Source organism: Aedes albopictus, chromosome 3 (genome assembly GCF_035046485.1).
Source record: "Aedes albopictus strain Foshan chromosome 3, AalbF5, whole genome shotgun sequence".
In the NCBI taxonomy this organism is placed as follows: Eukaryota; Metazoa; Arthropoda; class Insecta; order Diptera; family Culicidae; genus Aedes; species Aedes albopictus.
In genome coordinates, this window is record NC_085138.1 from 362,320,066 (window position 1) to 362,346,616 (window position 26,551).

Sequence of the window (26,551 nt, forward strand, 5' to 3'; positions counted from 1 at the left end):
AGTAATAAAAGAAAAGTGCGTGAAATAGAAGCTCTGCTGAGATAGTTCCACTTCCCTAGCTTATAACCTGTCCGAGTCTGGTTCATTTCTGAAGAGTAGTGATTGAAACAAACCAAATAACAGATAGAGTTTGGGATCACGAACGGAATGTCTCATTTTGGATGCTTTTCGCTTGAACACTGTCGATTTTGTACCAATTGATTTCATTTTTTGTTCACGACAACTACATTATTTAATTCGAGTCAATTTGTATGTAATTTACTGAGTTATAGCGAAAAGTGCGCAAAATAGGACCTTTTGCACCGGTTCATTTGGGCACAAACCTAGTTTCTTATGTTATAAATAAATTTATAAATACGTTCATGTCAAAAGTTACATTCAGATCGTACCTTTGTTGTACAGACTACAATCTTTCAAATTAATATTGAAAATTCGGTAAAGATCAATATGTGAGCCTCGTTTCGCAAATAGGACCAACTGAAAAATTCAGCTCTATTTTTTCTCAATCAACGCCGCTATGTGGTTGTGTCACAAACTGGAGTGCCACTTCATACGTGCTATGTACTACTAAAGAGAGATTTATAAATCACTGCTCTCTTCAACCGATGATCCAAGCTTAGTATGAGTAGATATGGCGTTCATGTTTGCCGCCAAACATCCGCGGATTATGGAATTGGAAACACTTGTTGCCCTTTTGCTGTTCATCGTCGTTTAGGAAAACTTTGAAGTTCAAAAGAAAATAAAAACAAATCAAGGTGTACAATATTGAGTACCTAATACAAATACATCTTGAAGCACTTTAAGGACTTTTGTTGTTAGCCATTGCTGTGTTTTCGATCGTGAAGCTATTTGTATAGACTGTTTCAGAAATTATAAATACTCTAACGATTAACTGCCATTTCAATTTGAGCACAATATCCAAAAAAGTTTCTTCTAGCTCTTATAGTACACATGCTAACGAAGCAAATAATAACAATTTTGTTGATGTTTCTGGTAATTTTTTTTGAAAAAAATAGGGCTCTCTAAACTAGATGATTAAAATTTGAAGTTGCACAAAGTGGTCAAAAGATGTAGCATAGTTAGTAGAAAAGAAAAAAAAACCTCACAGATGAAATATTTAATTTCTTGCACAATAAAAATTGCTGTATCGATAATAAAAGATATTTCTCGATTGGTAAGAGTAATTTTTACTGGAATATTTGATATTTGTTTCAAATTTCTCAACAACACCAGTAGCAACAAAACGAATGTCTTAATTAATGCTTACTGCACTCGTTTTTATGGTATGACAAGCTTTGCCATCTGAAGGATCGAATGAGCTGAAAAAATAAGTTTGTTTAGATTAAATGCATTCAGGAAAGCTAAAAAATTGTATGGTAGTTCTTATGTTCCGTAGAAAACCTTAAAAAAATAAGAAACTTGATCTTCGAAAAAATGTTGTGGAAATGCCATTATCGATTTTTCCCAAAGTTTGATTAAGGCATTCCTTAGACAACTTGTTGAGAAAGCGAATGTGATAAACATTTAGATAATTTTTGGTATTTAGTGATAAATAATGTTGAAATAATTAAAAAAACACCTTTGTACAAATGCAAAATTGAAAAATTAATTTATTTGTTAGAGAACTCGACTGTTCTTTAAAATATCAAGACAATTGAAAGGAAATATAAAAAATATGGAGTTGAAGTTGGTAAAAATCATTAGAACAGTTCATTTTAATAAAAAAAGTGTATTTATAATTTCTGAAACAATCTACACTCTAATTTAAAAATTTTACTTGGCATAATCATTCCTAGGAACTCCAGTTCTTCACCATTACCTATCCACAATGGCATAATGCAATCATACACCCGCATACAATTCGCTACCGCTAAGCTGTGGTGACACTTGGCTGATCCTACTAACGTTCTATATAACGAAGAGTAGAATGCTTCTGCATTAACTACATTCACAGCAACGTATGTCATTGAAGAAGAGACGGACCCCTAACCCGATCAGAAAGGCATAACAAAAATATAACAAAATTATATCAACGGTTGATAGATATATCACGGTTTGTTATATTTAGATATATTTGACAAAAATGATTTGAAACCCTGATTTAATTATATCAGAATTATAACAAGGTTAGTTATAATACAAATAAATTTATTTGGATCATGTCTATATGAACATTATAACAAACTCAGTTATAGTTTTGAAAATGCACTTTATGTCAAATGAACATTTTACAGGTGGTGTTTGGTACGCAGTTACGCCGCTGTGCGGTGCTACTGTGCTTGTAAAATTCAGTAGTTTTAACAAGTTTGAATCATGATCCAGATTATTAAGGGTCTATTCCAATTCGCGAATTAAGATTAATTTTACCTTAAATTTGGCAGTTCGACACTAAAACATGAAAGTTCTCCAAAGGAAATAATTATCGAACAGTCAAATTTAAGTGAAAATTAATTTTACGCCAATTGGAACAGACCTTAAGAAAGCTCAGATAGATATTGTCGCGCTTATCTTGGATTCTCAGCCAGCTGCGTTCGAAACAGGCAGCATCAGATCGCGCCAGACCGCGCACGTATAGTTTGTACACGGCGTGCACTTTGGCTAAAACTGTTTTTGCAGCCGCCGGGTGGGAGCTGTAACGTATACTCAGCCACCTTGTACAAATCAAAATGGGGCAATCTTTCCGTGATAAACTGCGGCTGGTTAACGTTGAACAATTCGTCATTGAAATCATCGCCGTCATCAAACATTTGAAAGCAGTTTTTTCGATCAAAACAAAAGTCTTTGCTATGAAAATATATTCGCTGTACTCCACATGAGGAATAGAATGCAGTGAATATATTTTCATGGTTGATGTTTTGATTTACAGCGAGGTAACTGCTTTCTACTTTCCGAAAAATGATGACGGATGCTTAAGCCTTAAGATCATCAGTATCTTAGTGATGACGCCACAATATTTAGGTCCTTGGTGAATGATTCTATATAGCATCGCACAACAACGTAGTTAAAAAAATAAGAAATGAGTATCCCAACAGTTGTCATTGTAGATAAGCCTGAGCCACACTACCCGGGTAAAGGCTAATGGCAAACAAAGGACAAAATAATAACTGGTTTTGCCATCATATCTCGTTTTGCCATTCTTCTGTTATTATGAAAAACTTAAAATGGCAAACCAATAGTAAAATATACAATCATAGCAAACCTTGTCATTGATATGTTATTCATGAATAATGCTAAATAACACATCAATAACAAAAATTACTATCATGGTAAAACTTGCAATTTAGCATATTATATAATGAATTGTATAAAATATCAAAACAATAACATAATTTACATTCCTAGCTAAATTTGCCATTATTATTGTGAGAAATTATTTATAAACATTAGGCACCATAACATATTTTACTCTTAATATACCATTAACTCTTATATTGTATATTTCAAGCATAACTTTTCAATTCGACTTATCTCGCAAAAGTAAACAAATCCGGATTCTCAGCTGTGTGTTTGATTCGCAATGAATTCTATTTGATGCACATCAATTTATGTTAATTTAGAACTCAAACAATTAATAGAAATAGCTCATTTTACCTTTCTTCTGCTACTTTGAAATAATAACTGAATCTACCATTATTTTAAAATATAAACCTACCATTATTTTGATCGCCACATAAACAGCTAAATTTGTTCTTATTCTGTTATCAATAACTCAAGAATGACATATTTTGTTATTCACCGATAACAGTTGATTTGGGTCTTATTTTGTTATCAATATCTCAATAATAACTTATTTTGTTCTTCAACTTTATCCGCATGCTTTACCATTACTTTGTTATTACAATGGCAAAATAAGTTATTTTTAAGTTTTTCTGCTACCAAAATTTTGTTATTATTTTTGTTATTTTAACTCTTATTTCAAACAAACAAATAACACATTTTGCCATTCAAACATTCTGTTTTAATGGTAAAATTTGCCATTCTTTTGCCATTAAGCTCTACCCGGGTAGAGTATCTAGTCAAATTGAATGCCCAACGTATTCCGTGATTTAACCCTCTTAAGATGTTAGATTTTTCGAACCACGATGGCGCAGTGAACGTTCAGCGTGCCTGTCTGGGTCATATTGACCCCAACATCCTACTAGGGTTGATGCAACTCTCAAACGGTCATATAAAGCTATGATAAGTGAGGCAACAAAATGGATATAAAAAGGATGACTTTCATTGAAACTGTTGACATTACTGAATTAAGTTTTAAGGTTCACAATCCTCCATAGGTTTTGCAGTTTGTAGTCCTATTCAAGATTATTTTAATAAATTATTCTGAAATTAGAAGTTTTATCATTGTTATTTCATTACCATGTAATTCATCCATAATAATTCCGTAGAAATACAGCTTCTTATCATCTGCAAACATGTGGATACACCCGATTCTTTTTTTTGCTCGGGTCTGGTTTTTGGTATAACTTAGTCATTTTTAACCGATTCTCATAAAATTTTGTACCCATGTAGACACCAATATCACTATCCGTGTACTGAATTTCACGAGAATCGGTCAAAAATTGACTGAGTTGTAGCAAAACCCAGACCCGTGCAAAAAAAAGAATCAGGTGTATTACATACTTTCAAAGATGATGGAAGGCCGTTGAAAAATAAGACTTACATCAATGGTCCTGAAACCAATCCTTGTGGCACTCGCGATAGAATACCAATCGGACTTCAATGATTTCCTTTAACTTCCACAGTTTGAAAACGTTTATTCAAATAGGATTTACTCAATGAAACAGAATCTCAACTGAAATCAAATAAGTGTGATAATCTGTGCAGTAGTTCAAATTGAGAAACTCTGTGAAAAGCTTTTCAAAAACCAATCAATAGCAGAAGGCTATTTTTTTTACCAAAATGTTGATGGACATCGTCATGCATTTTGAGCAAATTTCAAAGCAGACACCGAATTGGTGCTTTCGACTAGTGGGGGAATTTCTTGTTTAAAGCACTGCTTGCAGTTCAGAAGGAATTTCTCAGCCTATCTTGATGCATGGGAAATTCCTTGCCTGAATCGCTCAAGAAATCGGTTTTTCGATCGCAGTACGCAGTAGCGAAGAAATGACAGTTCAAATGGCAGTCACCGAAGAAAGTTTCTGCCAGGAATCACTCAAGAAGTTTCTTGAGCGATTCCTTTCGAACTCGAAACAGCGCTTAACTGTTGAAAATAAAAACATTATTTGAGATCACGAGGCAAAGCGAACGAATAATTGCTTTAGTATGTTAATTGTTGTCTTGTATCATGTAAGGTTAAATATGTGCTTTAAACACTTATTTTTTATTTCACAAATCTGACAATCTCCAGAAATGCACACTAACGCCACGAAGCGGTGACATTTTCAATCACAAGACTACTGCATAACTTTGCCATAGGCAGGAACTTCCTTGATGGTGAGGAACATTAGAGAGGGACGTATGACCACTAGGTTAAAGTCCCTCTTCAAAACCAAATACACACACAGGAACATTAGATAATTATTTAATAACACATGTCAAAATGTTCTAATTTAATTACTCGCTTGCACCAACAGAAGGTGAAATACCACTATTTTCACTGTTTAAGAGCCATTAACTATCTCTACAACTTTGATTAATATACGACACCTATTTCTGGTCTGAATCATGAGATAAAGCCAAAATGCTGAGCAAATTCTTGAGTTACAATTATAACTTAATTATATCCACTTTTGTTATTATTTCCTAAGATGACGTCATTGCGATCAATTGTTCGAGAACACTTTTATGTGACGTCATATTTTCTCTCCTATGTACGTTGGACAAATGAGTCTATTTATAGACCAGCCGCCAAAACGAAGAACCACTTGATCATATGCCACCCTGCACTTCAAGTGATGAAATAGCCTCATTGATAAAGGCGCCGGATTTCAGATGGAGGCTGGCGTCCTAGGTTCGATTCTCGTCTGGGTGAGGGTTTTTTATATACTACGTAGGGCAAGTTTTTTATACAAAAAACTTTTCGCTATAAATAAATAACACTCTAAATAAAAATTACCCAAAAAATGAGTAAAAATTTACCCAACTCAATTTTTACCCAATATATTTATATCTGATTTATAACAAAATGTGTTATAATTTTTTGATCATTCCAATACTTATTATATCTCACGATGTTATAAATTTGTTAAAATTGTATCAACACCTGTTATAATTATGTTATGGCTAGAGCAAGTTCAGTTATATTTTTTGTTATTTTAACACCTAACCGGCGAATTTTATAACTCATTTTGTTATGAAAAATCTTTGAAATAAATAACTCAATCGGTTATAATTTTGTTATGCCTTTCTGATCGGGAACCCTTCCATATCAGCTTCCACTACTGGTTCGCTCGCATCGTAGTCGACGATCTTCAATGCGTGCGTCGTCGTCCCCCATCAGGGAGACCTAAATCACTTCGCGGCAGTCAGCGCAATTCGATTAGTGAAGATTGGTGTTGGGGGTTTAGTCTCGCCGCCGTTCGTTGATTGAGTTGTGCTGATGACAAAATCAAATTAATCGTGTTTGGTTTATTGGAGCCCTAATGGGAGAAAATGCGCTGCGGTAGCTAACTTCGTTTTGACGGTGAATTTGGAGTGACACAACGGAAAACAACGCGTAAGAATTTGAAATTTTAGTGCTGTGAAATATAAACGAGATCAATTTGGTTGTGATGGATTTTAGTTTATAGTGCGTAGTCACAACTTTCCCTAAATTTTGGTAGATTTGCATCAATTGGAGCGCCCGATCGCTGCTGAAACTGGAAAATTCAAGTGTTACAAAGCTTGATCGCGTTTTGTGTGCTGCACACTTTAGATTCGCATTTGCTGCCGGGTGTTCGCGCTCTAAGGGATACTCAAAAGCGAAATTAATCATTGTGAAATTGACAGCTTCGAACCAAATCTTTGCGAGGTGTGGCAATGAATGGTAGAGGCTTATGTGAAGGGCCACAAAAACAATTGATGATTAATGCTTGAAAGAGTTTTGAATAATCGGAGGGCCAGCCAATCGATTTTTGCTTTCAGTTTGATCGATAAGCATTCATATATTGGTACTTTCTAATCGTTTTTCCACCCAGTTTTAGATTTACACTCTTATTCAATCGTTTAAATGGTGTTATTGTTTTTATCTTTTTTCAGATCTTGACCTTCCAACATACCAGGACAACGAGTTCTACGTGAAGGAAGCCCGTGACATGGTCACAATTATCCAGCACATGATATCATTAGGTGAGTTGTTTTGAATCTGAGAGGGGTAAAAGCGAGGACGAGTAAAGGTGCCATTACAGCATCACATTCCATGGAACATTATAATTAACAGTATTACACTATAAAACTTGAGATCATGGAGCACCTCGAATCCAACGGCATACTAAGATACCACTAACACGTATTCCGGCTAGGATATGGTCATATGGCACTGAGACCTTCCTATCGAACTTCGGAAATATCCTTTACGACGCAACGAAGGCACAGGAACACGTAGAAATCACATCCCTAGACCTTGCCAAGACCTACAACTGGGCTTGGATCCTCAGCATTCTTATGCAACTAGTAGAGTGGGGAGTATCTGGGAACATGTTGAATTTTGTTCAGAACTTTCTAACAAACAGAACCTTCGAGGTGCTGGTCGGAAACCATCGATCAACGGTGTTGCCGAAAGGAGTATCTATATTAATACTAGTGGACGAGATTCTACCACCGGAAAACACCCCCGGTCAATGCGCCGGAAGTAGCGAGCGGTAGTGAATGCTATCATCCAGTTGGCTGGCAACACGGGCTTTGACATCGTCTACGAAAAAAGCTCAAGGCTGCACATTTTTAACTCGACTTACCGCTTACCAAAAACATCGATCACGGCCAACGAAAAGAAGGTCGCCTTGAGGAAGACCTTTAAGGTCCTGGTAGTGACGCTTTCTTTCCGTAATTACTTTCGCATGATTAAGGAGAGTTGTGCAAACCGTGTCAACTTGATCCGCAGTGTATCCTCCAAAAGGACGCGTAGCAAGCGAAAATACTGGACTGCTGCCTTCAACTCCTGCTGACTCAGCATGCGCATAAACCTCCGTGTTATTTACCTTTCCGATACAAAGCCGCTCTGTCCCTCGGATACCGCAGCGTCAGAAAAGCGTGGAAAACGGGTAGACTTGCTTATTCGAAGAGAACGTAAATTCCGCCCTTACCGCTGTGATCAACATTCAGCTTCCTCCGGTGGCTGGGTTCCACCGGATCGGACCCAGAAGCAGGTCAGCCAGGAGACCCCAGATAGTTCAAAATAATACGACCCGATTCCGAAAGTAGTGCGACACTGCACTGTGATACAGAGCGCTTTTTTAGATATTCTTAATAGAAAATGCATTGAAACGCATGAATTTCGATGTACCGACGGCGCTACAGAAATGAACCACAGCCGTAGCCGTCACGACGCCGCGCCCTGCTACGACCTTGTGGTGGTCATCAGTGACTCGGACAGCGCCCTGTCTGTTGCAATTCCGTACAATCGGCACCCTTGCATCCAGAAAGTTCAGGTAACCCTGGATAATTCATCTGCCAGAATCACACCCATGTAGATCCCAGGTCACCGCGACATCTTCAGCAACGAGTGAGCTGACACACTCGCCGGCATCGACCGTAGCAGCCTGGCACTAACGAGAAAGATCTAATTATAGAGAAGGCTATCTGGACTTCTGGAGATTGGCGACGTCACACAGTTCTGGGCCAATCTATGGGAGAACCTTGTCCAGCATAGCGACGATGGGATGTGGTTGGCAGATGAAGGGCGACAGTTTAATGGAATTGGAGACATGGCTGCGGTAGTGGTAACCGCTCAGGATATACGTGAGGCTATCCGGTGTACCAGAAGTTGGGGTGCACCAGGTCCCGATTTCGTGCACATTTTTTTGTATAAAAAACTCACGACGATCCACGAACGGATGACGGAATACTTCAACATGGTGCTAGAAGACCCTACGCAGGTTTACCAGTTTATTACCAAAGGTATCACTTATCTTCTGCAGAAGAACCACAACATAGCTAATCCAGCAAAGTACAGACCAATAACGTGCCTCACGAGTCTATACAAAAGTGCTGTCGTCGGTAATAGCAAGAAGGATACAAGAGCACTGCGATGCTAACAACGTGATGATCGAAGAACAAAAAGGGTGCCGTAAAATCCTGCAAAGATCAGGTTATCATAGATGCCGTTATCCGAGTCAATCCACTGAAAAGCAGAGGAACCAGTTAGCCAGTGGTTAAGGCTATGGATCGCCAATCCGGAGACGGCGGGTTCGATTCCCGTTCCGGTCGGGAAAATTTTCTCGACTCCCTGGGCATAGAGTATCATTGTACTTGCCTCACAATGTACAAGTTCATGCAATGGCAGGCAAAGAAAGCCCTTCAATTAATAACTGTGGAAGTGCTCAGAGAACACTAAGTTGAAGCGAGGCAGGCCAAGTCCCAGTGGGGACGTAGAGCCACAAAGAAGAAGAAGAAGAAGAAGGAACCAGAGCATGGCGTATATACATCGACTGTCAGAAAGCCTATGACTCAGTATCGCACTCGTACCTTCTTAAGGTACTGCAGTTGTGCAAGGTAGACGTGAACGTTGTCAGGCTTATGCAGCACATGATAGGGATGTGGAGCACGTCCCTAAACATTACCGACGGAATAGCTGTGTTGCGGTGCAGAACTCTCTGCATCAGGAGGGGGATATTCCAAGGAGATACCTATGGTTGTGTCTTGCAATGAATTCCCTCAGCAGAGCACTGTACCACTGCATTAATAATGGCTATCAACTGGAAAATGGAAGACCACAACTTCTTTGTGGGCTATCTGAAACTATGTGCGGCATAAGTTCAGAGGCTGCATCAACTGTTGCAGCTTGTGACGGTGTTCAGCAACGACATCCGGATGGAGTTTGGAATTGACAAATGTCGGTCAGAACCATCTTCGCCGGGGTCAAGTAGTGAATTTCAGCTGTCAACGAGATTCGAAGTATGGTTGAAGGCGAAGCGTGCAAATACCTCGGCTTTCTACAACTTGGAGGTATTCGCCATACTTGATCGCTGTATGGCTGAAGGAACTTCAGGACAAGTTCTTGCATCGCGTCAACTGTATTCTAAGGAACTTTCAGTCAGTCCGCATCAAGGTGGAGGCGATCAACACGTTTGCTGTTTCCCTGTTGACTTACAGCATTGTAGTGGGAAAGTGGACCAAGACTGGCCTCGAGGCGCAAGAACGAGCAGTACGAGTGGCGTTAACCAAGCACTGTATGTGCCATCCAAAGTCGTCCTTCGAGAGAGGAACAAGCGTCACCGATATCCAGACATTACGTGTCTCCCAGATCCAGCAGCAGCGGGAGTATTTCGCAGAAAGACAGAACCGCCACAAAATGTACCGGTTATGAAGTTGACCACGGCTATAGCGCCCTGCATTTGGCACAGGAAGACCGTAGACGAGTTGATCGTAACGTGGAAGCAGAAGAAGTTGAATGGGACGCATCTCCGCCAACTGGAGCTCGTGCACATCGATAAGGTTGCGTCGAATGCGTGCCTGGTACAGGCTGACCTCTTCTCGGAAACAGAAGTGGAAGACCGCTGTAGGAAGTGCAACTCAGTAGGGGCAACGATCAAGCATGTCGTTGCCTTGCATCATTTCAAGCTTTCCAGTGTTAGCAGGATCAGCCTACCTTGATCGTCACAACCTAGTTGTCAAGATTGTGCATGAACAGCTTGCTTTAAAGCACAATTTGGTCGACAGATGTGTACCCTACTACAAATACCAACCGGAGCCGGCTTTTGAAAATAGTTGCATGAAGCTGTATCGGGATCGCCGCGAGATCATTCCTGCCAAAAGGCGCGATATTGTGGTTTACGACGAAAGGATGAAACGGGTAGCCCTCATCGATATTGCTGTGTACCGTTAGACAATAATATCCTATCAACGTTTTTTAGCAAGACAACCAAGGACCGCGACCTTGCGGAGAAGTTGAAGCACACAGAAAAAAATATTCATGTAAAATTCAGTGAAAAATCATGCACATAAAGGGAATGTTAGAGTTAGTGCATATTAACATGAGATATCATGTAAAATTACGTTACGTTCGTGTAAATTTCCGCTAATAGTCGCGTAACCGGTTGGAGTCCATGATGATTTACGCGATGTTGGCGGAAATTAACACGATGGTACTGTAATTTTACATTATATCTCATGTAAATGTGCACTAACTCTAGCATTCTCTTTATGTGCATGATTTCTCGCTGAATTTTAATAACATATTTTTTTATGTGCAGATGTTGCACCTGGAAGAAGTCCGTATAGTTCCGGTTGTCCTCTCGGCAACTGGAGTTGTCCCTAAATCTATCGAGAGGTCTCCAGAAAAGCTCGCGTTAAAGAAGGACCTGAACAACATTCTGGAAGTGGTGATTCTTGAAATCTGCAGTATAGTGAGACGATTCCTGAGTCATCAAGGGAATTCCTCCAGGAGTTCCTCAGGAAACTATTCCAGGAGTTACAATGTGAAATCCTCCGGTTGTTCCATGGGTAGATCCTCCGGGAATTCCTCAAGGAGATCCTCTGATTCCTCCAAAAGTTGCTCCGCGAATTTCCCCAGCAATTTCCCAAGAATTCCTCCAAGAGTTCCTCCAGGAATGTAACAAGAAATTTCTTTGAGGATTTCTTCAGGAGTTCCTCCACGAGTTTCTGCAGCAGTTTCTCCGTAAATTCTTCTTAGTGTATACCAAAAGTTCCTCCAGGATGTCCTCTGCGAATTTCCTTCAGGAGTTTCTTAGTGATTTCCTCCAGTTCTTTCGGAAATTCCCCCAGGAGTTCCTCCAAGAATTCCTCTGGGAATGGCTGCAGAAGTTCTTAGGAATTTACTCCGAGTTTTTTTAGAATTTCTTGGATTTGCTCCGAGAATTTCTTCGGAAACTCCTCCAGGAGTTAATCCAGGAATTCTTCTTCATAAGTTCCTTCAGAAGTGCTTCCAGAAGATTTTTCCGGGAATTCCTCAATAAGTTCATCCAAGATTTCCTTCAGGAGATCCACCGGAACTTTATCCATGAATTTCTATATGAATTTTTCTACATTTTTTCTGAGAACTCCTATAGAAGTTGCAACGCGAATTCTTCCAGGAGTTGCTCTTTGATATTCTCCTAGAGTTACTTTGAGAATTTCTCTCTCGCTTCAAGAATTCCACCAGGAGTTTCTTCGGAAATTTATCCGAAAATTTGCTTTAGGAGCATTTTTTTTTTCAAAGTTTCATTAGGAATTCCTGTAGGAGTACTCCTGTCAATATCTCTAGGAGTCTCAATAAGACTTAACAGTTTTAGTGGGACTTTCTCTAGAAGTTTTATTTGGGATTTCTCTAGCAGTTCCACTAGGCATTCCTTGATTTTTTTGCCGGAAATTCTTCGAGGAGCTCTCTAAGTTCTAGCAAAAATTCCTCTAGAAGTTCCATCGGAAATTTCTGTAAAAGATTCATCGGAAATCCCACTTGGAGGTGCGCTGGCGCTAGATTATTGACGAAGTTTAAAATGTTTAAGAAATCATTAATTGCTTCAGAAACTTTTCCAGAAGTTCCTGCGGAGGTCCTTCCAAGAGTTCCTTTGAAAATTCTTCCAAAAGCTCCTTCTTGATCTCTTCCATAATGTCCTTCGGCAATTGTTTCGAAAGATTCTCAGGGATTTTTTTCTGGAAGTTTCGCTAATAATTGCTCCACAAGCTGCTATGGAAAGACTTCTAGAAGAATTAATTTGAAAGTTACACCAGGAACAAATGTCTATGTTGCCCTTTACAGGCTTGTAGCAATTTGATGGTACGATTCAACATATTGGGAAAAATTTGAAAATTAGAAGACACAGAATGTTGATTAATTGGCAAATATAGAGATGAAATTGTGGAAAAAACGCGATCTGGTGGGATTTGAACCCACGACTCCGTATTCGCTAAACCGGCGCTTTAACCAACTAAGCCACAGAAAAGGTAACGGTTCTGCGGAATAGAAAGACAAACTGACTCCGAGTCCACACTATGCACACTCCTATTTTCCTAATTTCATCTCTCTTTCGGCTAACAAAGTCCACAATTACACCAAGAATTTTTGCTGAAATTATTTCAGAAGTTCCAGTGGAAACTCTTCCGGAAGTTGTTTCATATACACTCCCGTTCAAAAGTTTGGGGTCACCCTTTCCAAAACATGTCATTTTTTTAGGCCCATATCTCCGCCAATTTGCATCCGATTTCAAAACCCTAGGTTTCATTCAAAAGATAATAAGTCAAAGAAACTTTGAACATGATTTAAAAGAAACTTTTTCAAAAAATTTTGTATGTAAACTCAACCCAAAGTTGCCAAATTTTCTAAAAAATGAATATAAACTTACGGCAGTGTCGCTGGAAGTTGGGTCGACCAAATTTTAGGATGAGAGCGGTAATATGATGCATTTTCTATTAGCTTTCAACTGCTTTTTACAGAACTTAGCTAAAAAATCTCGAAAAAAAGTTATTGAGTAAATTATTCCTTGATGTCATCGACCAATAGTTTGGGGTCACCCCTCAAAATGCTGTATCGGCCAAAAGTTTGGGGTCACTATCGTAAAACATGAAAAAGTGTTGATATCTTTGTCATCTTTCATTCAATTTTAATTCTTCTTGGCTTATTTGAAACAAAATGAATGATACTTACTGCATAGACAATGAACCACACATATTTGTTGAAATTTGCATACTAAAACTTAACGTAAAGTTGCCTTATTTTTTGAAGCGTGGTAAAATGTGCTAACTTTACATAACATTTTTATATACAAAAATCGTTAAATACGTTAAGTTGAAGACATCAAACGTAAATTTAGTTAATTATCTTTGAAATGAGCCAAAAATAATTAAAATTGAACTATAGATGACGAAGATATCACCAAATCACTTTTCCATGTTTTACGAAAGTGACCCCGATCTTTTGGCCGATACATCATATTGAGGGGTGACCCCAAAGTTTTGGTCGATGACATCAAGGATTAATTTACTTAATAACTTTTCTTCTTGATTTTTTAGCTAAGTTCTGTAAAAAGCAGTTGAAAGCTAATAGAAAATGGGTCATATTACCGCTCTCATCTTAAAATTTGGTCGACCCAACTTCCAGCGACACTGTCGTAAGTTTATATTCATTTTTTAGAAAATTTGGCAACTTTGGGTTAAGTTTACATACAAAATTTTTTGAAAAAGTTTCTTTTAAATCATGTTCAAAGTTTCTTTGACTTATTATCTTTTGAATGAAACCTAGGGTTTTGAAATCGGACGCAAATTGGCGGAGATATGGGCCTAAAAAAATGACATGTTTTTGAGGGGGTGACCCTAAACTTTTGAACGGGAGTGTATTTTCGCCGAAATTTCTCCTGGGATTCCAGAAGCTCCTTTGGAAATTCTTCCAGAAGTTCTTCGGTGATTTATATCATTTGTTCCCAAAAAAAAACAATCTTTCGGCGAGTTCCACAGAAAATTCTTCCGGAAACTCCCACCATTACTTTCCAAAAATTCCCTCGAGGTTTTTTTGTTGTAGCTCCGAGAATTCTTGCAGAAAATACTTCAGGATTTTTCATTAAAGTATTGATGTTTTTTTCCGAAAGTTCTTCTAGGAAATCATGGGAAAAACTCAGCCTTTACACTTCTGGAAGTTGCCAGGAGAATTTTTCTGGAAGTTTCTCTGAGAATTCTTTCGGATATTTCGTTCGGAAATCTTCCGCAAGTTTGTTTTTTGGGAATTTGAAGAGGAAAATTATTCCAATTTGTTTTCCAAAATTTCGTCGGGATTTTTCATACAAGTTGCTCCAGCAATTCTTCAACAAACCCTTAAGGATTTCCTCTTGAACAGCAATTCTTTTGGCACTTCCTCCGGAACTACTCTGGATTTTTTAAGTTCCTTAGGGAACTATTCAAGAAGTTTATTCTTGCAGGAACTGCTCAGAGATCTCAAAATTCTTTCAGAAGTTTCATTGGGGATTGCATTGGTGAATCGTTCCCCAAGTTCCCCGGCAAATTTTTCCAGAAGTTACACCGTGGTTTCTTTCAGGGATTTCCCTGGGAATTATTTCTGAGGCTGAAATTTTCCAGCAAGTTAACCGTGATCTCTTTCAGTAGTTCCTTCAAGAATCCAACCAATGAAACCTTGACCGATTAAACGGAATGTTTCTTCGGGGATCCTCCGGAAATTGGCACAGAAGTTTCTCCAAGAGTTTTTCTTATATAATTTAGAAGTTATTTCTTATAAAGACATTAGAAACTAATACAAAAAGCTCACAAGATTTCATAAGGAATCCGAGGGGAATTTATTTTTTGTCTGAAGACTAAACGCTGACTACAGAAGGAATTCTAGAAGATGATACTGAAGATTGTTAGAAAATATGCCAGGGAATTTCTGAACCCCTGCGGTAATTTCAGAAATAACTTGAAGAAATTACCGGCGAAGCTTGCGAAAGGATTCGTGGGAAAATCTTTGAAAAATCTTTGGAGCCGCTCATGATGATATTATAGAAAGATCTGCCAAAGAAACTCTGAGAGGAATACCCGGTGAAAATCCTGCAGGATTTTTGGTTAAACATCTCTTGGTAAAATTCTCTGTGGAGCTTCTATAGATATTCCCAGTGGAGCTTCTGTAGAAATTCCCGGTGGAAGTACTATAGGAAATCCCGGTAAAAACCCTACCCGAAGAATTTTCGAAGGATCTTCTCAAGGAACACTCGATCTCCTGCATAGACTTCTTGGTGGACTTACCTTACCTTATCAATCAGGCTAAGGCCGGGGTGGCCTCTGCTGTACATAGTAGCCGTCTCCATTCCACTCGGTCCATGGCAGTTTGTCCCCAGTTCCGCACTCTGCGTAGGGTCCGCAGATCGTCCTCCACTTGATCGACCCACCTAGCTCGCTGCGCTCCACATCTTCTTGTACCGGTCGGATGACTCTCGAGAACCATTTTAGTCGGGTTACTATCCGACATCCTGATGACCTGACCCGCCCACCGTAGCATCCCAATTTTCGCGGTATGGACGACGCTTGGTTCTCTCAGCAGCTGATGCAGCTCGTGGTTCATTCGCCTTCTCCAAGTCCCGTTTTCCATCTGCACTACGCCGTAGATGGTACGCAACACCTTCCGTTCGAAAACTCCAAGGGCGCGTTGGTCCTCTGCACGTAGGGTCCATGTTTCGTGCCCATAGAGGACGACCGGTCTAATCAGCGTTTTGTAGATAGTTAACTTCGTGTTACAGCGAACTTTATTCGATCGTAGAGTTCTGCGGAGTCCAAAGTAAGCACGATTTCCTGCCACAATGCGCTCTGAATTTCTCTGCTGGTGTCGTTGTCGGCGGTCACCAGTGAGCCCAAGTACATGAATTCTTCAACCGCCTCGATTTCTTCACCGCCGATATAAATTCGGGGTGGCGGGCGCGGTGATTCCTCCCTGGAGCCCTTTGCTATCATGTACTTTGTCTTCGACACATTAATGACTAATCCGATTCGCCTGGCTTCATTCTTTAGTCGGATGTACGTTTCCGCCATCGTCTCAAATTTACGAGCAATAATATCAGTATCATCAGCGAAACTAAGCAGCTGAACGGACTTCGTGAAAATCGTACCTTCCTGGTGGAATCCCTGTGGAAATTCCCGGTAGAACTCCAGAAGGAACTCCCGACGAAACTCCTGGAAAAATTCTCGCTGGAACTCCTGGAGAAATTTACGATGGAACATCTGAAGGACATCTCGTAGCAAACACAGAGCCGAATCTCCTTTGGCATGCAGATTTCCCGGGGTTGGGGAAAATTTCCATAATTTTGTAATCGTTACTTAGGCTTGGGTCGTAATCGTGTTCGAACGAACTGCGCGTACCTCCACTAATACTAATCGGAACTCATTTCTTTTTCTTCTTTCAGGTCATAAATTCGAAGCAAACGAAGTAGTGAATTTAAGTTTAGAACCTGGAATATGGTGAGTATTGAATTTCATTATGCTTATGGTCATTAGTTTTTTTCGCACCATCCGCAACCACATGCACATAACCATTAAAACATCACTTCTTACGCTGATCGTTCGCTGCCGCATGGTGTTGCCTTCCAAGTGGTAGCACTTGCACAGCCCGTTAACCCACTGTCTGTCCTATGGTTTCCTCGTTTTGGTCCTAGGACTGGTTAATTTAAAGCTAACTCCTTACCAAATTGATCATTGCTTACAATAATTTTTATATGGTGATTCATCATAAGTTAGATTGAATAAAGCAACATAAATATATCGTCTCATAGTATTCGCCCCATGTTGACTCAAGACAACATACAAAGGGTCAAATCACATAAAGCAACATATGTGGAAAACATAAACGCAAGTGGTCGAGCGATATGGGAAATTACGAGACTGCAATCGAGCTACCGACTCGCAGTGACACTTGACGTCTTTGGTCGGAGGTTATATGTATGTAAGTGAAACCAGATTTTCCTCCCTCGGATTTGCCTACGGCGGCGGGTTTCTGTTCCAGTTGGAGAGCGTGACTGTGTTGTTAGGAAAACTCATTTGCGTGATTCGATGACCCGGTACGAGTAAAGTTAGTATACGTCATGAATCGGGGGACTTGTAATTGTTTGTTATTATCATATTTCTTGTAAAAGTATGGGATGATGGTGATCATGCAGATGATGAAGATCGTCATCATCATACGTTTGATGATAGGTTTTACTTTCGATCGGGTTCCTCACAAATTCAAGAGGTTTTGAGGATTATCATCATTAGTAGCACATGATAACTCTTGAAACATACACACTCGATCAAAAGTTTAGGTTTATCCCTGAAATGTATGATTATTTTTTAACATGTTACTTTATCTCTGCCAATTTTCGTTGGATTTTGAAGCTATAGAGTTGAAGTACTTTAGAGAAGATCCATCTTCACCAAGATTTCTGTGCAAATATCAATTGTAAGTATTCGAAAATAACCAATGAGGAAATGTATTTCTGGCTCATAGCCACTTCAACCCACAACTTCACTTGGCTATCGACCCAAGTACCGAGCTTCACTATCCAAACAATTCAGAAGAGAGATTCAATCGAACAATTTGTCGGTGCCATCAAATGGAACCAGCAGCATATGGTACGAAGGGGGAAGATGGCTTCGGAGGCGCCGTGGCCGCCGCGGACACAATTTCCCGAGTTATCAGAAGCGAGTAGTAAATAATGATGCCACTAAAACTACCGAACCAACAACGAACGGCGGATGCCAATAATGCGAACGCCACAGACCGGCAAATGGGCTTTAATCGCGTCGAGCACGCTGCTGCACTTCAAACTTTTGTGATAGGCATCGCGGTTTTCCTCGATGGCACTTTTGAATTTTTACATAAATGATCCCCTCGGAAATTTGCAATATTTATTAGGCTCGTCGTAAACCGCCCCGCGACTTGGGAAGACCCAATATCCCATCCCATCGACGATCGCGCGAGAGATTTTTATAGTTGAGAAAAATCAACATCGCGCCACCACTCAAGATTTACAGCGCATCTCCCCGGGCCGAGTCGCGATTTCAAGGTTTGCCAGAGTGTCAAATATTGATTCAATGCATTTACGAACAGTGCGCTGCTCGCTCATTGTTGACCGATTGCAGCGATGCAACACCACCGCGACGACGACGCGAGTGCAGTAAATGGAAAGGGACGACTGCCAACTGCCAAGTGAAGTCAACGCGATTGAATCACAGAAATTTCATAACAGCGCTGAAGCCACACACCGTGCTTCACCTACTGTAGCTGTGGTGGCAGAGCGCTGGATCATGAATTTACTTCCGGACGACACTACTGATGGGGGACCTCGTGTTTGGCACAGTCGTCACTAGCATACTTTTGCGGTTGTTTTTATGTGTCCCAGTGGAGTTTCAGGGTTGATATACCTTCGTTTAGAGGTAACTGAACAACAAAGGTACACTTTATGTTAATTATCCATCAAAGGGTAAAATGGCAGACTTCAGATATCCGAGGATTGTTTTAGGGAGTTCAAGCGGAAAGCAAGCTGTGTGGAGTAGCAAGTGTGGGTTTGGGGAAGGGGAGTGCATATTGGTTTCAAGGTGAGTTGCACAGAATATTTAGGGCAGTTAAGGACGGTTTGGACGGACGAAGCGAAGGATCAACGAGACTGTCACGAAGTGTTCAAGAGGATATAAGGCTTAGTTTGGGTGGGGCATGAAGCTCGGGGGTGTTCCAGGGAAGGTTTAGCAGATCTACATACTTAATCATTGGGGTGTTGTTATCCTTTTGCTGATGCGCAACATTCTATAGGTCTATAAAACATGCTTCAGTAGAGTAGTTACGTTCAAAAATGAAGGTCCTCCATAAATTCTCGCTCATATAGGCATAATCATAATGATTATGCTCAATAAGTTTGTGTTACATGAATGATATGATGCAAGCAACATCCCAAGGTCCATAAAGAATAGTTCTGTAGAGATCTATTTTTTAAAGATTTATTGATTATGCTTGTGGGTCTTAAGGCCTTTACTTAAGGGATGTTGTTGGATGACCTCGAGCATCTTTGGAGATTAGTCCATTGCAGAAACATGCTTCATGGACCCTGTAGGATGATGAACCGTATCAGTAATGTCCTTTGATCGTCCTTGTAAATCTTGAGGTCTGCACTCGCGGACCTTCTTGGTGGACCTAGAACATCTTTAGAAATTAATTCTTTACAGAACAATGGTCCATTTACCTGAAGGACGATGCAACGCATCAGTAATGTAGCAACAATCCATTGATTATGCTTGTGAATCTAAGGGCTCTACTTGCGAACATTCTTTGGATTACCTAGAACTCCTTTAGAAAGTAGTATTTAACAGAACATTCATGTACCTGTACGATGATGAACCGTATCAGTAATGTAACATCAATCCATTGATTTCGTTTGTAGATTTTAACGCCTCTACTCGCGGAAATTCTTCGATTAACTAGAATATCTTTGGAAAGTAGTTCTCTAAAGAACCATGCTGCATGGATCTGTATGGCATTGCATCGTATAAGTCATGAAACAACAATTGATTGACTACGTTTTTAGAACTTAAGGCCTTAGAAGTTCTCGGATGGCCTAGAACATCTTTGGAAAGTAGTTCTTTACAGAGCCATGCACCATAGATCTGTGGGATGTTATATCGCATTAGTAATGTAATAACAATCCACTGGCTACGCTTGTAGATCTTCAGGACTTCACTCACGGAAGCTCTTCGATAACCTAGAATACCTTTGGAAACTAGTTCTGTTCCGAAGCATGTTTCATAGACCTGTACGATGTTACATCGCATCAGTTATGTAACAATATCCCATTGGTTGCACTCATAGATCTTAAGACCTTCACTCGCGGAGGTTCTTGGATGACCTTGAACATCTTTGAAAACTACTTCGCTAAGGAGGACCTGTGGGATATCATATCAGTTATGTGACAATAATTCATTAATTACGCATATAGGCCTTGACTCTCGGAAGTTCTTGGATGACCTAGAACTTCTTTGAAAATTACTTCGCTACAGAGCTATGCTCCACGGACCAGTAGGATGTTACACCGCATCAATAATGCAGCAACAATTCATTGATTTCGCCTGTAGATCTTCAGACCTTTAGTCGCGGAATTGCTTGCCGTTCCTAGAACTTCTTTGAAATTACTTCCCTACAAAACTATGTTTCAAGGACCTTCCATGATCTGATTACTTTTTCATGCCTTCTAATTTTTTGTTTGTGTTTTGTCCTATTCGATAGATCTTTTGTTCATTCGACATTTTGTCCTTCGACCTTATGTCTTTCGACTTTTTCTCATAGATTCGTTGTATGTATGTATGATATATTGTTAGATCGGATCGTCTTTCATTATCACATGGAGCCTCGTAGTCGTGCGGTTAGGGTCACCAAGCTTCTAATCGCACCATGAAGTGGGGTGAGGGTTCGATTCCCGCTCCGGGCGATGAAACTTTTCGTGAGAATAGTTTCTTCTCCGTATCCACTGGTGCATGCTCCGTGCGTCCCTTGTCTAGTGTTAAGTTTCATTCAGTCTGTGCAGCCTTTGGCTGAAGACGGTATCCGCGTCTTTTTTATAACATTCCTATTGAACTACCTTAGATTTTTATAATTTTCAGCATTTCGAATCACGTTCACGGCACAAGTATTGGTTACTTTCTCCTATCTAGCGTGGGATTTTCATAAAATGGTGGATTTACATTGGATCTATATTGCGTGCATGCTTGTCGTCCTTTCACTCGCTGTACGTACTCTGTGTTGCTCACTTCTGATGCATCCAAATGTGAAAATAATAAGTTTCCAAGCTCAATTCCACATGGAACTTGAAATTCGACTTTTTTTCCGAAATTTGGACAAATTAGGTAGGGGTTATGAATTTGTCAATTCACAAAAAGTACAACGTTTGTGTGTAGTGAGTATTTCATCTACTCGACATCAACGCGAATGTACTACATAAACCTTAGGGATTCAAATAGCCGAGAGGACAAACGAGCGGTTCTTCAGCAAGATCATTTTAGAAATGTTTGGGTTCAATGCCCGGTACGGTTTGTTTCGTAATGAAAATTTCCTTGATTTCCTTGGGCATTGAGCGTCAATAAACTTAAAACACCAAACTAGTGCCTTGTCCCTAGTAGGACTGTAACGCCAGAAAGTATAGAAGACTCCATCCTAACCGCAGAACCATAACAACCGGAACGAGTTTGTAGCGTTAGGTGGATGCCGATAGAAGGAGGGCACCTCGGTCGTCGGCGGTCGCAAAATTAGTCACAGAGGTTGCATTGAATTATGTTGTTGATAGTTTCGCTGTATCGATAGAAATGGAAATAGGACGGCGCAACTAGAAGTCACAGCAAATTATGGTGAACGGTCGGCAGTAAATGACCGTAGCATGCAGTGAGTCTGTTAATGTTTGCTCACTACTTTTTCATATTGGCAATATGCTTTTGTTTTCAATATAAAATTTCTTAAACCTAGTTTAAATTGTTCAAGTCTACTGGGAACTTCTCACGGCATTCTTCCAGGAATTTCTTCTTCGAGAATCCCCTTATGGATGTCTCTAGGTGTTCCGATAGTGATAGTTTCAGGATTTATTCTGAGAAATGCTTCAGAAATACAGGGGATGGCCAAAATGTTTGGGATAGGCAACTTTTTTTCTCCCACAAACAAATTCAACATGCTGTAACTTTTCATAGAGTGCATCAAAAAATCTCATATTTTGACTGTTTGTCAACCTATTATATGTGCATTATTGGTACAAATTTGGGCTCGATTGATTAACTTTTCGCAAAATTAGAACCGTTCGGGTAAAACACTATTATTTAGACAACTAATTTTTGAACTGTCATATCTCGGAAGCCAGTGAACCGAATGGAATGAATTTTTTAACGTTTATCAACAATATATTGATACTTAATTCGACGTTATAAAATGTAATATTTTCTCGCGGCGAACTAAGTTATACCGGATTGAAATTTTTACCCATATAGAGGAAAAAAAGTCAAATTTACAATACCATGCAAAAATTACTAAATGTGTTCTTCCTTCAATCTAAATAGGCTCTAATATATCTGATTAGAGATAACTTGAGAACAGAAGTGGAAAATCTTTGGATATCAACACAAAAAATTTTTGACATTGATGTAAAAAAAAATACATTTTTTCGAGAAAAATCCAAAAAGTGTCAATCCATGATAACTTTTTACAACGTTTAAAAAGTACCTATGTTTTAATAGTTTATGAAGCATTTACGTATTGTTAGTATACGTTCAAATTTTCATTCAATTCGGTTCACTGGTTTCCGAGATATGACACCTTAAAAATGAGTTGTCTGAAAAATAGTGTTTTACCCGAACGGTTCTTACTTTGCGAAATATTAATCAATCGAGCCCAAATTTGTACCAATGATGCACACATAATAGGTTGACAAACAGTCAAAATTTGAGATTTTTTGATGCGCTCTATGAAAAGTTATAGCTTGTTGAACTTTTTTGTGAGAGAAAAAAAAGTTGCCTATCCCAAACATTTTGGCCATCCCCTGTACCTCGCAGGTTTCCTTAAGACTTCCATACAGACTCTTTTCCAAGGATGCATCTATGAATTCCTCCAGGAATGTCCTCATGGCTTGCTTCAGTGATACCATCATGGGTTTCTCCTAAGATTTTTTCAGACACTCCTCAAAGGATTTCACAAGACATTTCTCCGGGAATACCTCTAGAGATGACAAGAGGTTACCCAGTGATTGTTTCAGTGTTTCAGTGGAGGCTTCCTTCATGATTTTCTCCAGGGATACCTAAAAGAATTTTACTAGAGATCCATTTAGGTATTTCTTCGGGTATTCCTTCAGAGATTTGTTCAAGGATTTCTCCATATATTGCTTCAAGAATTTCGTTAGAGATTCTTACAATAATTCCATTATTGTAATTATTCAATATTTCAGAAATTCTACAAAAGACTTTTTTAAAATTATGGCAGTAATTCCTTCAAAATTTTCAACGAGGACTCCTTTAGGATTTTTTCTAATAATTCCTACAATATTTCGTTCAGAAATTACTGCATGCATGGATGTCTTAAGATTTTTCTTTTCAGGGATTCCTCCATGAATTCTTCCAGGAATTAGTTAAGAAATCTAACCTGAGATTTCCAGAGATTTTTTTCAGGAATTCCTCCAAGGATCTCTCCACGAACGATTCCTTCAAGAGTTTTTACTTGGCATTCCTTCAGAAACTCCTCCTGTTTTTTTTTTGGAATTTCTTCCGTAATTTCTAAAGAAGTTCCTCTTGGAGCTGTAACAATTCCTTCAAAAATTTCTACTGGGATTCCTTAAAGAATTCTTTCTGCGATTTTTTCGGGAATTCCTCCTGGGATTCGATCAGAATTTTCTTCAGGGATTCGTTTAAAAATCTCTGCTGGAATTCTTTCCTGGAATTGCTTCCGAGATTCTTCAGGAGTTCCTCCATTAATGTCTACAGGAATCCTTGCAGAGTGCAATGTGATTCGCGATGGCGGTGCCAGCCAGCGGGAAAATTCCGCCTTTTCGGGCTTCGATTTAGTCGCGTCGTCGTCGTTGAATTGTTTTTTTTTATCTGTATTAACGAGATTTTTAGCCCTAGGCTAGTTCATCTCGGGACCCACGCTTTACTTCCCTTCCGAAGGAAGAACTCACATGTTTGCGAGTTTGTCGGGAGTGGGATTTGATCCCAGGTCCTCGACGTGATAGTCAAGTGTTCTAACCACCACACCAGATCCGCTCCACATACGTTGAATTGTGTGTGTGCGTCGTCGTTCCCAGTAATTAGCCGGAGCAGTTCAGTGTGATTCGTGGTAGTGATGTCGGTCAGTGGCAAGATGCCGCTTTTCGCCTCATCGATTAGAAGCTCATAATCGGTGGACACTGATGGATATTTAACGGTGAGTTCGTTCCATATTATTGTAATTATTGAAATTATTAATTTTGTATAATATTATGATAACAAAAATTGAGCTATATTTTTCGTGTTTACCTTACAACTATTGAAAGGTTCGTCACGTCAAGTGTCGGCTAAAGTTCCCAAGGCTGTTTTTATTAATAATCATTATTTCCATTCCATTTTTTTTGCATTTACATGATAATTTGAATTGTTCGTCATCTTCGGTGTCGACATGTATAATACCTGAGTCAAAATAAGTGTTATTAATAGAGGTTGTATAAATAAAATCACTCACTATAGTGAATCCAGATCATGTGACTTATCCCCCTCCCTAATAACACAAACCCCTTCCCGTGACAGTCGTGGAGAAGATGAGGTGATCTCGGCCTCTAGTAGCAACGAACGTCACACTAAAATTCCTTCCCTTCCTCGATGACTATAAGGACGTGGCCGGCGCCGTTATTGACTCAATAAAGTTTGGAATTCTCCAAGATGCACATTGAGAACGATAAGCTACTCCCAAGCTCCGTTAGTTGGTTCCTTGTTCAGTTTCGATTGTTCTAGTCAATCACGGAGTAGCAATCACTAATTGTACGGTCATCTATGCTCATGCTCATGATGTCTACAGGAATCCTTGCAGGAATGCCTCCAGCAATTTCTGGGGGCTTTCATCTACTGGGATTCTTTCAGGAATTGCTCCCGGAATTATTTAAGGAGTTCTTGGTTTGGATTTTTTTTCGGAATTTGTACCTGCGGTTTCTTCAGGAATTCCTCTTTGTTCAGAATTTTTTTCTAGGGATCGCTCTAGAGATTCATCCAGGAATTTCGCCAAGATTTTTTGTCCAGAAATTCCTTCTGAAGTTTCTTGAGGATTCCTCCAGAGATTCTTCAAGATATCTACCTGGGATTTTTCAGTAATTTCTCCTGTGATTCCTTCAGGAATTCCACAGGAACTGATCCAGGGATTTCCTCAGGAATTCCTCCTGGAGTTTCCTCAAGAATTCCCTCAGAAATTACTCCAAAGATTCCCTCAGGAATTTCTTCAGGGATCCTTCTACGAATAACTGCGGGGTTTTTTTTTCAGGAATTCCTCCAGGGATTGCTTCAGAAGCTCTTCCTTGGTTTTTTTCGGAGATACCTTCTGTGATTCCTTTATGAAGTCCTAATAAGATTCCTTAAGGAATTCCTCCTGGGATTCCTTCAGAAAATTTTCCTTGGATTTTTACTGGAATTGCTCCAGCGAATTCTTCAGGAATTTTTCCTGGGATTTTCTCAGGAATTTCTCCTGAGATTCCCTCAAGAATTTCTCCAGAGATTCCCTCAGCAATTCCTTCTGGGGTTCTTCCAGGATTATTTTTCAGTAATTCTTCTATGAATTATACTTGTGATTTTTTTCCGGGATTTCTCCATGGATTCCTTCAGGAACTCCTCCTTGGATATTTTGAAGATTGCTTCTGCGATTCCTTCAAGAGTTCCCCATAGGTTTCCTTCAGCAATTCCCCCCTGGTATGGCTTCAGGAATTCCTCCTAGAATTACTTTAGGATTTACTCCTGCGATTTTCTAAAGAATTCCTTCAGGAATTTCTACAGGAATGCATTCAAGAACTTGTTTATGTATCTTTCCTGTGATTATCTTAGGATATCTCCCTGGGATTGCTTCCGAACTTCCTCCAAAATTGTATTCCGGTATTCCTCGATTCCTTCGAAAATCTTTCTGGAATCCTTCTCTAGTTTTTTTTTCAGGAATTTCTCTAGTCATCTCTTTATGGATACCCCCAAGAACCGATTCCAGAAGCGCTCCAAGAAAATCCTCCAGAAATTCCTTCAGAAATTCTCTCAGAAACTCACGAACTTATCTTTGGATTTCGTGAAGAATTCTTCATGGGGCTCCCGCTGCTGGGATTCCTCTTGAAATTTATTCAGAAGTTATTTTTAAAATTTTCCATCATTTTTTCAAGGGATGCATACAAACTTTTTAAAAGCGTTAGTGTGGTGGCTGGCAAAAAATGAACCCTAATGTACTAGGAAGTTTAAAGAAATGCCTTTGTAAGTGAAGATACAGAAGCATTCTCGGTCTCTGGTAATAATAAAATAA

The 26,551-nt window shown here is 39.5% G+C and overlaps 1 protein-coding gene across 5 annotated transcripts in view; it reads left to right on the top strand.

The window, feature by feature from the left end:
• The window catches only part of LOC109416894 (RNA-binding protein fusilli), a 280,572-nt gene that overhangs the window by 222,946 nt on the left and 31,075 nt on the right, over positions 1-26,551 (top strand). For all 5 annotated transcript variants that reach the window (XM_062855429.1, XM_062855426.1, XM_062855428.1 and 2 more), the window contains 2 exons: positions 7,177-7,266; positions 16,950-17,004. In XM_062855429.1, coding sequence (XP_062711413.1) covers positions 7,177-7,266; positions 16,950-17,004 — 145 coding nt within the window. The remainder of the gene's footprint in view (positions 1-7,176; positions 7,267-16,949; positions 17,005-26,551) is intronic.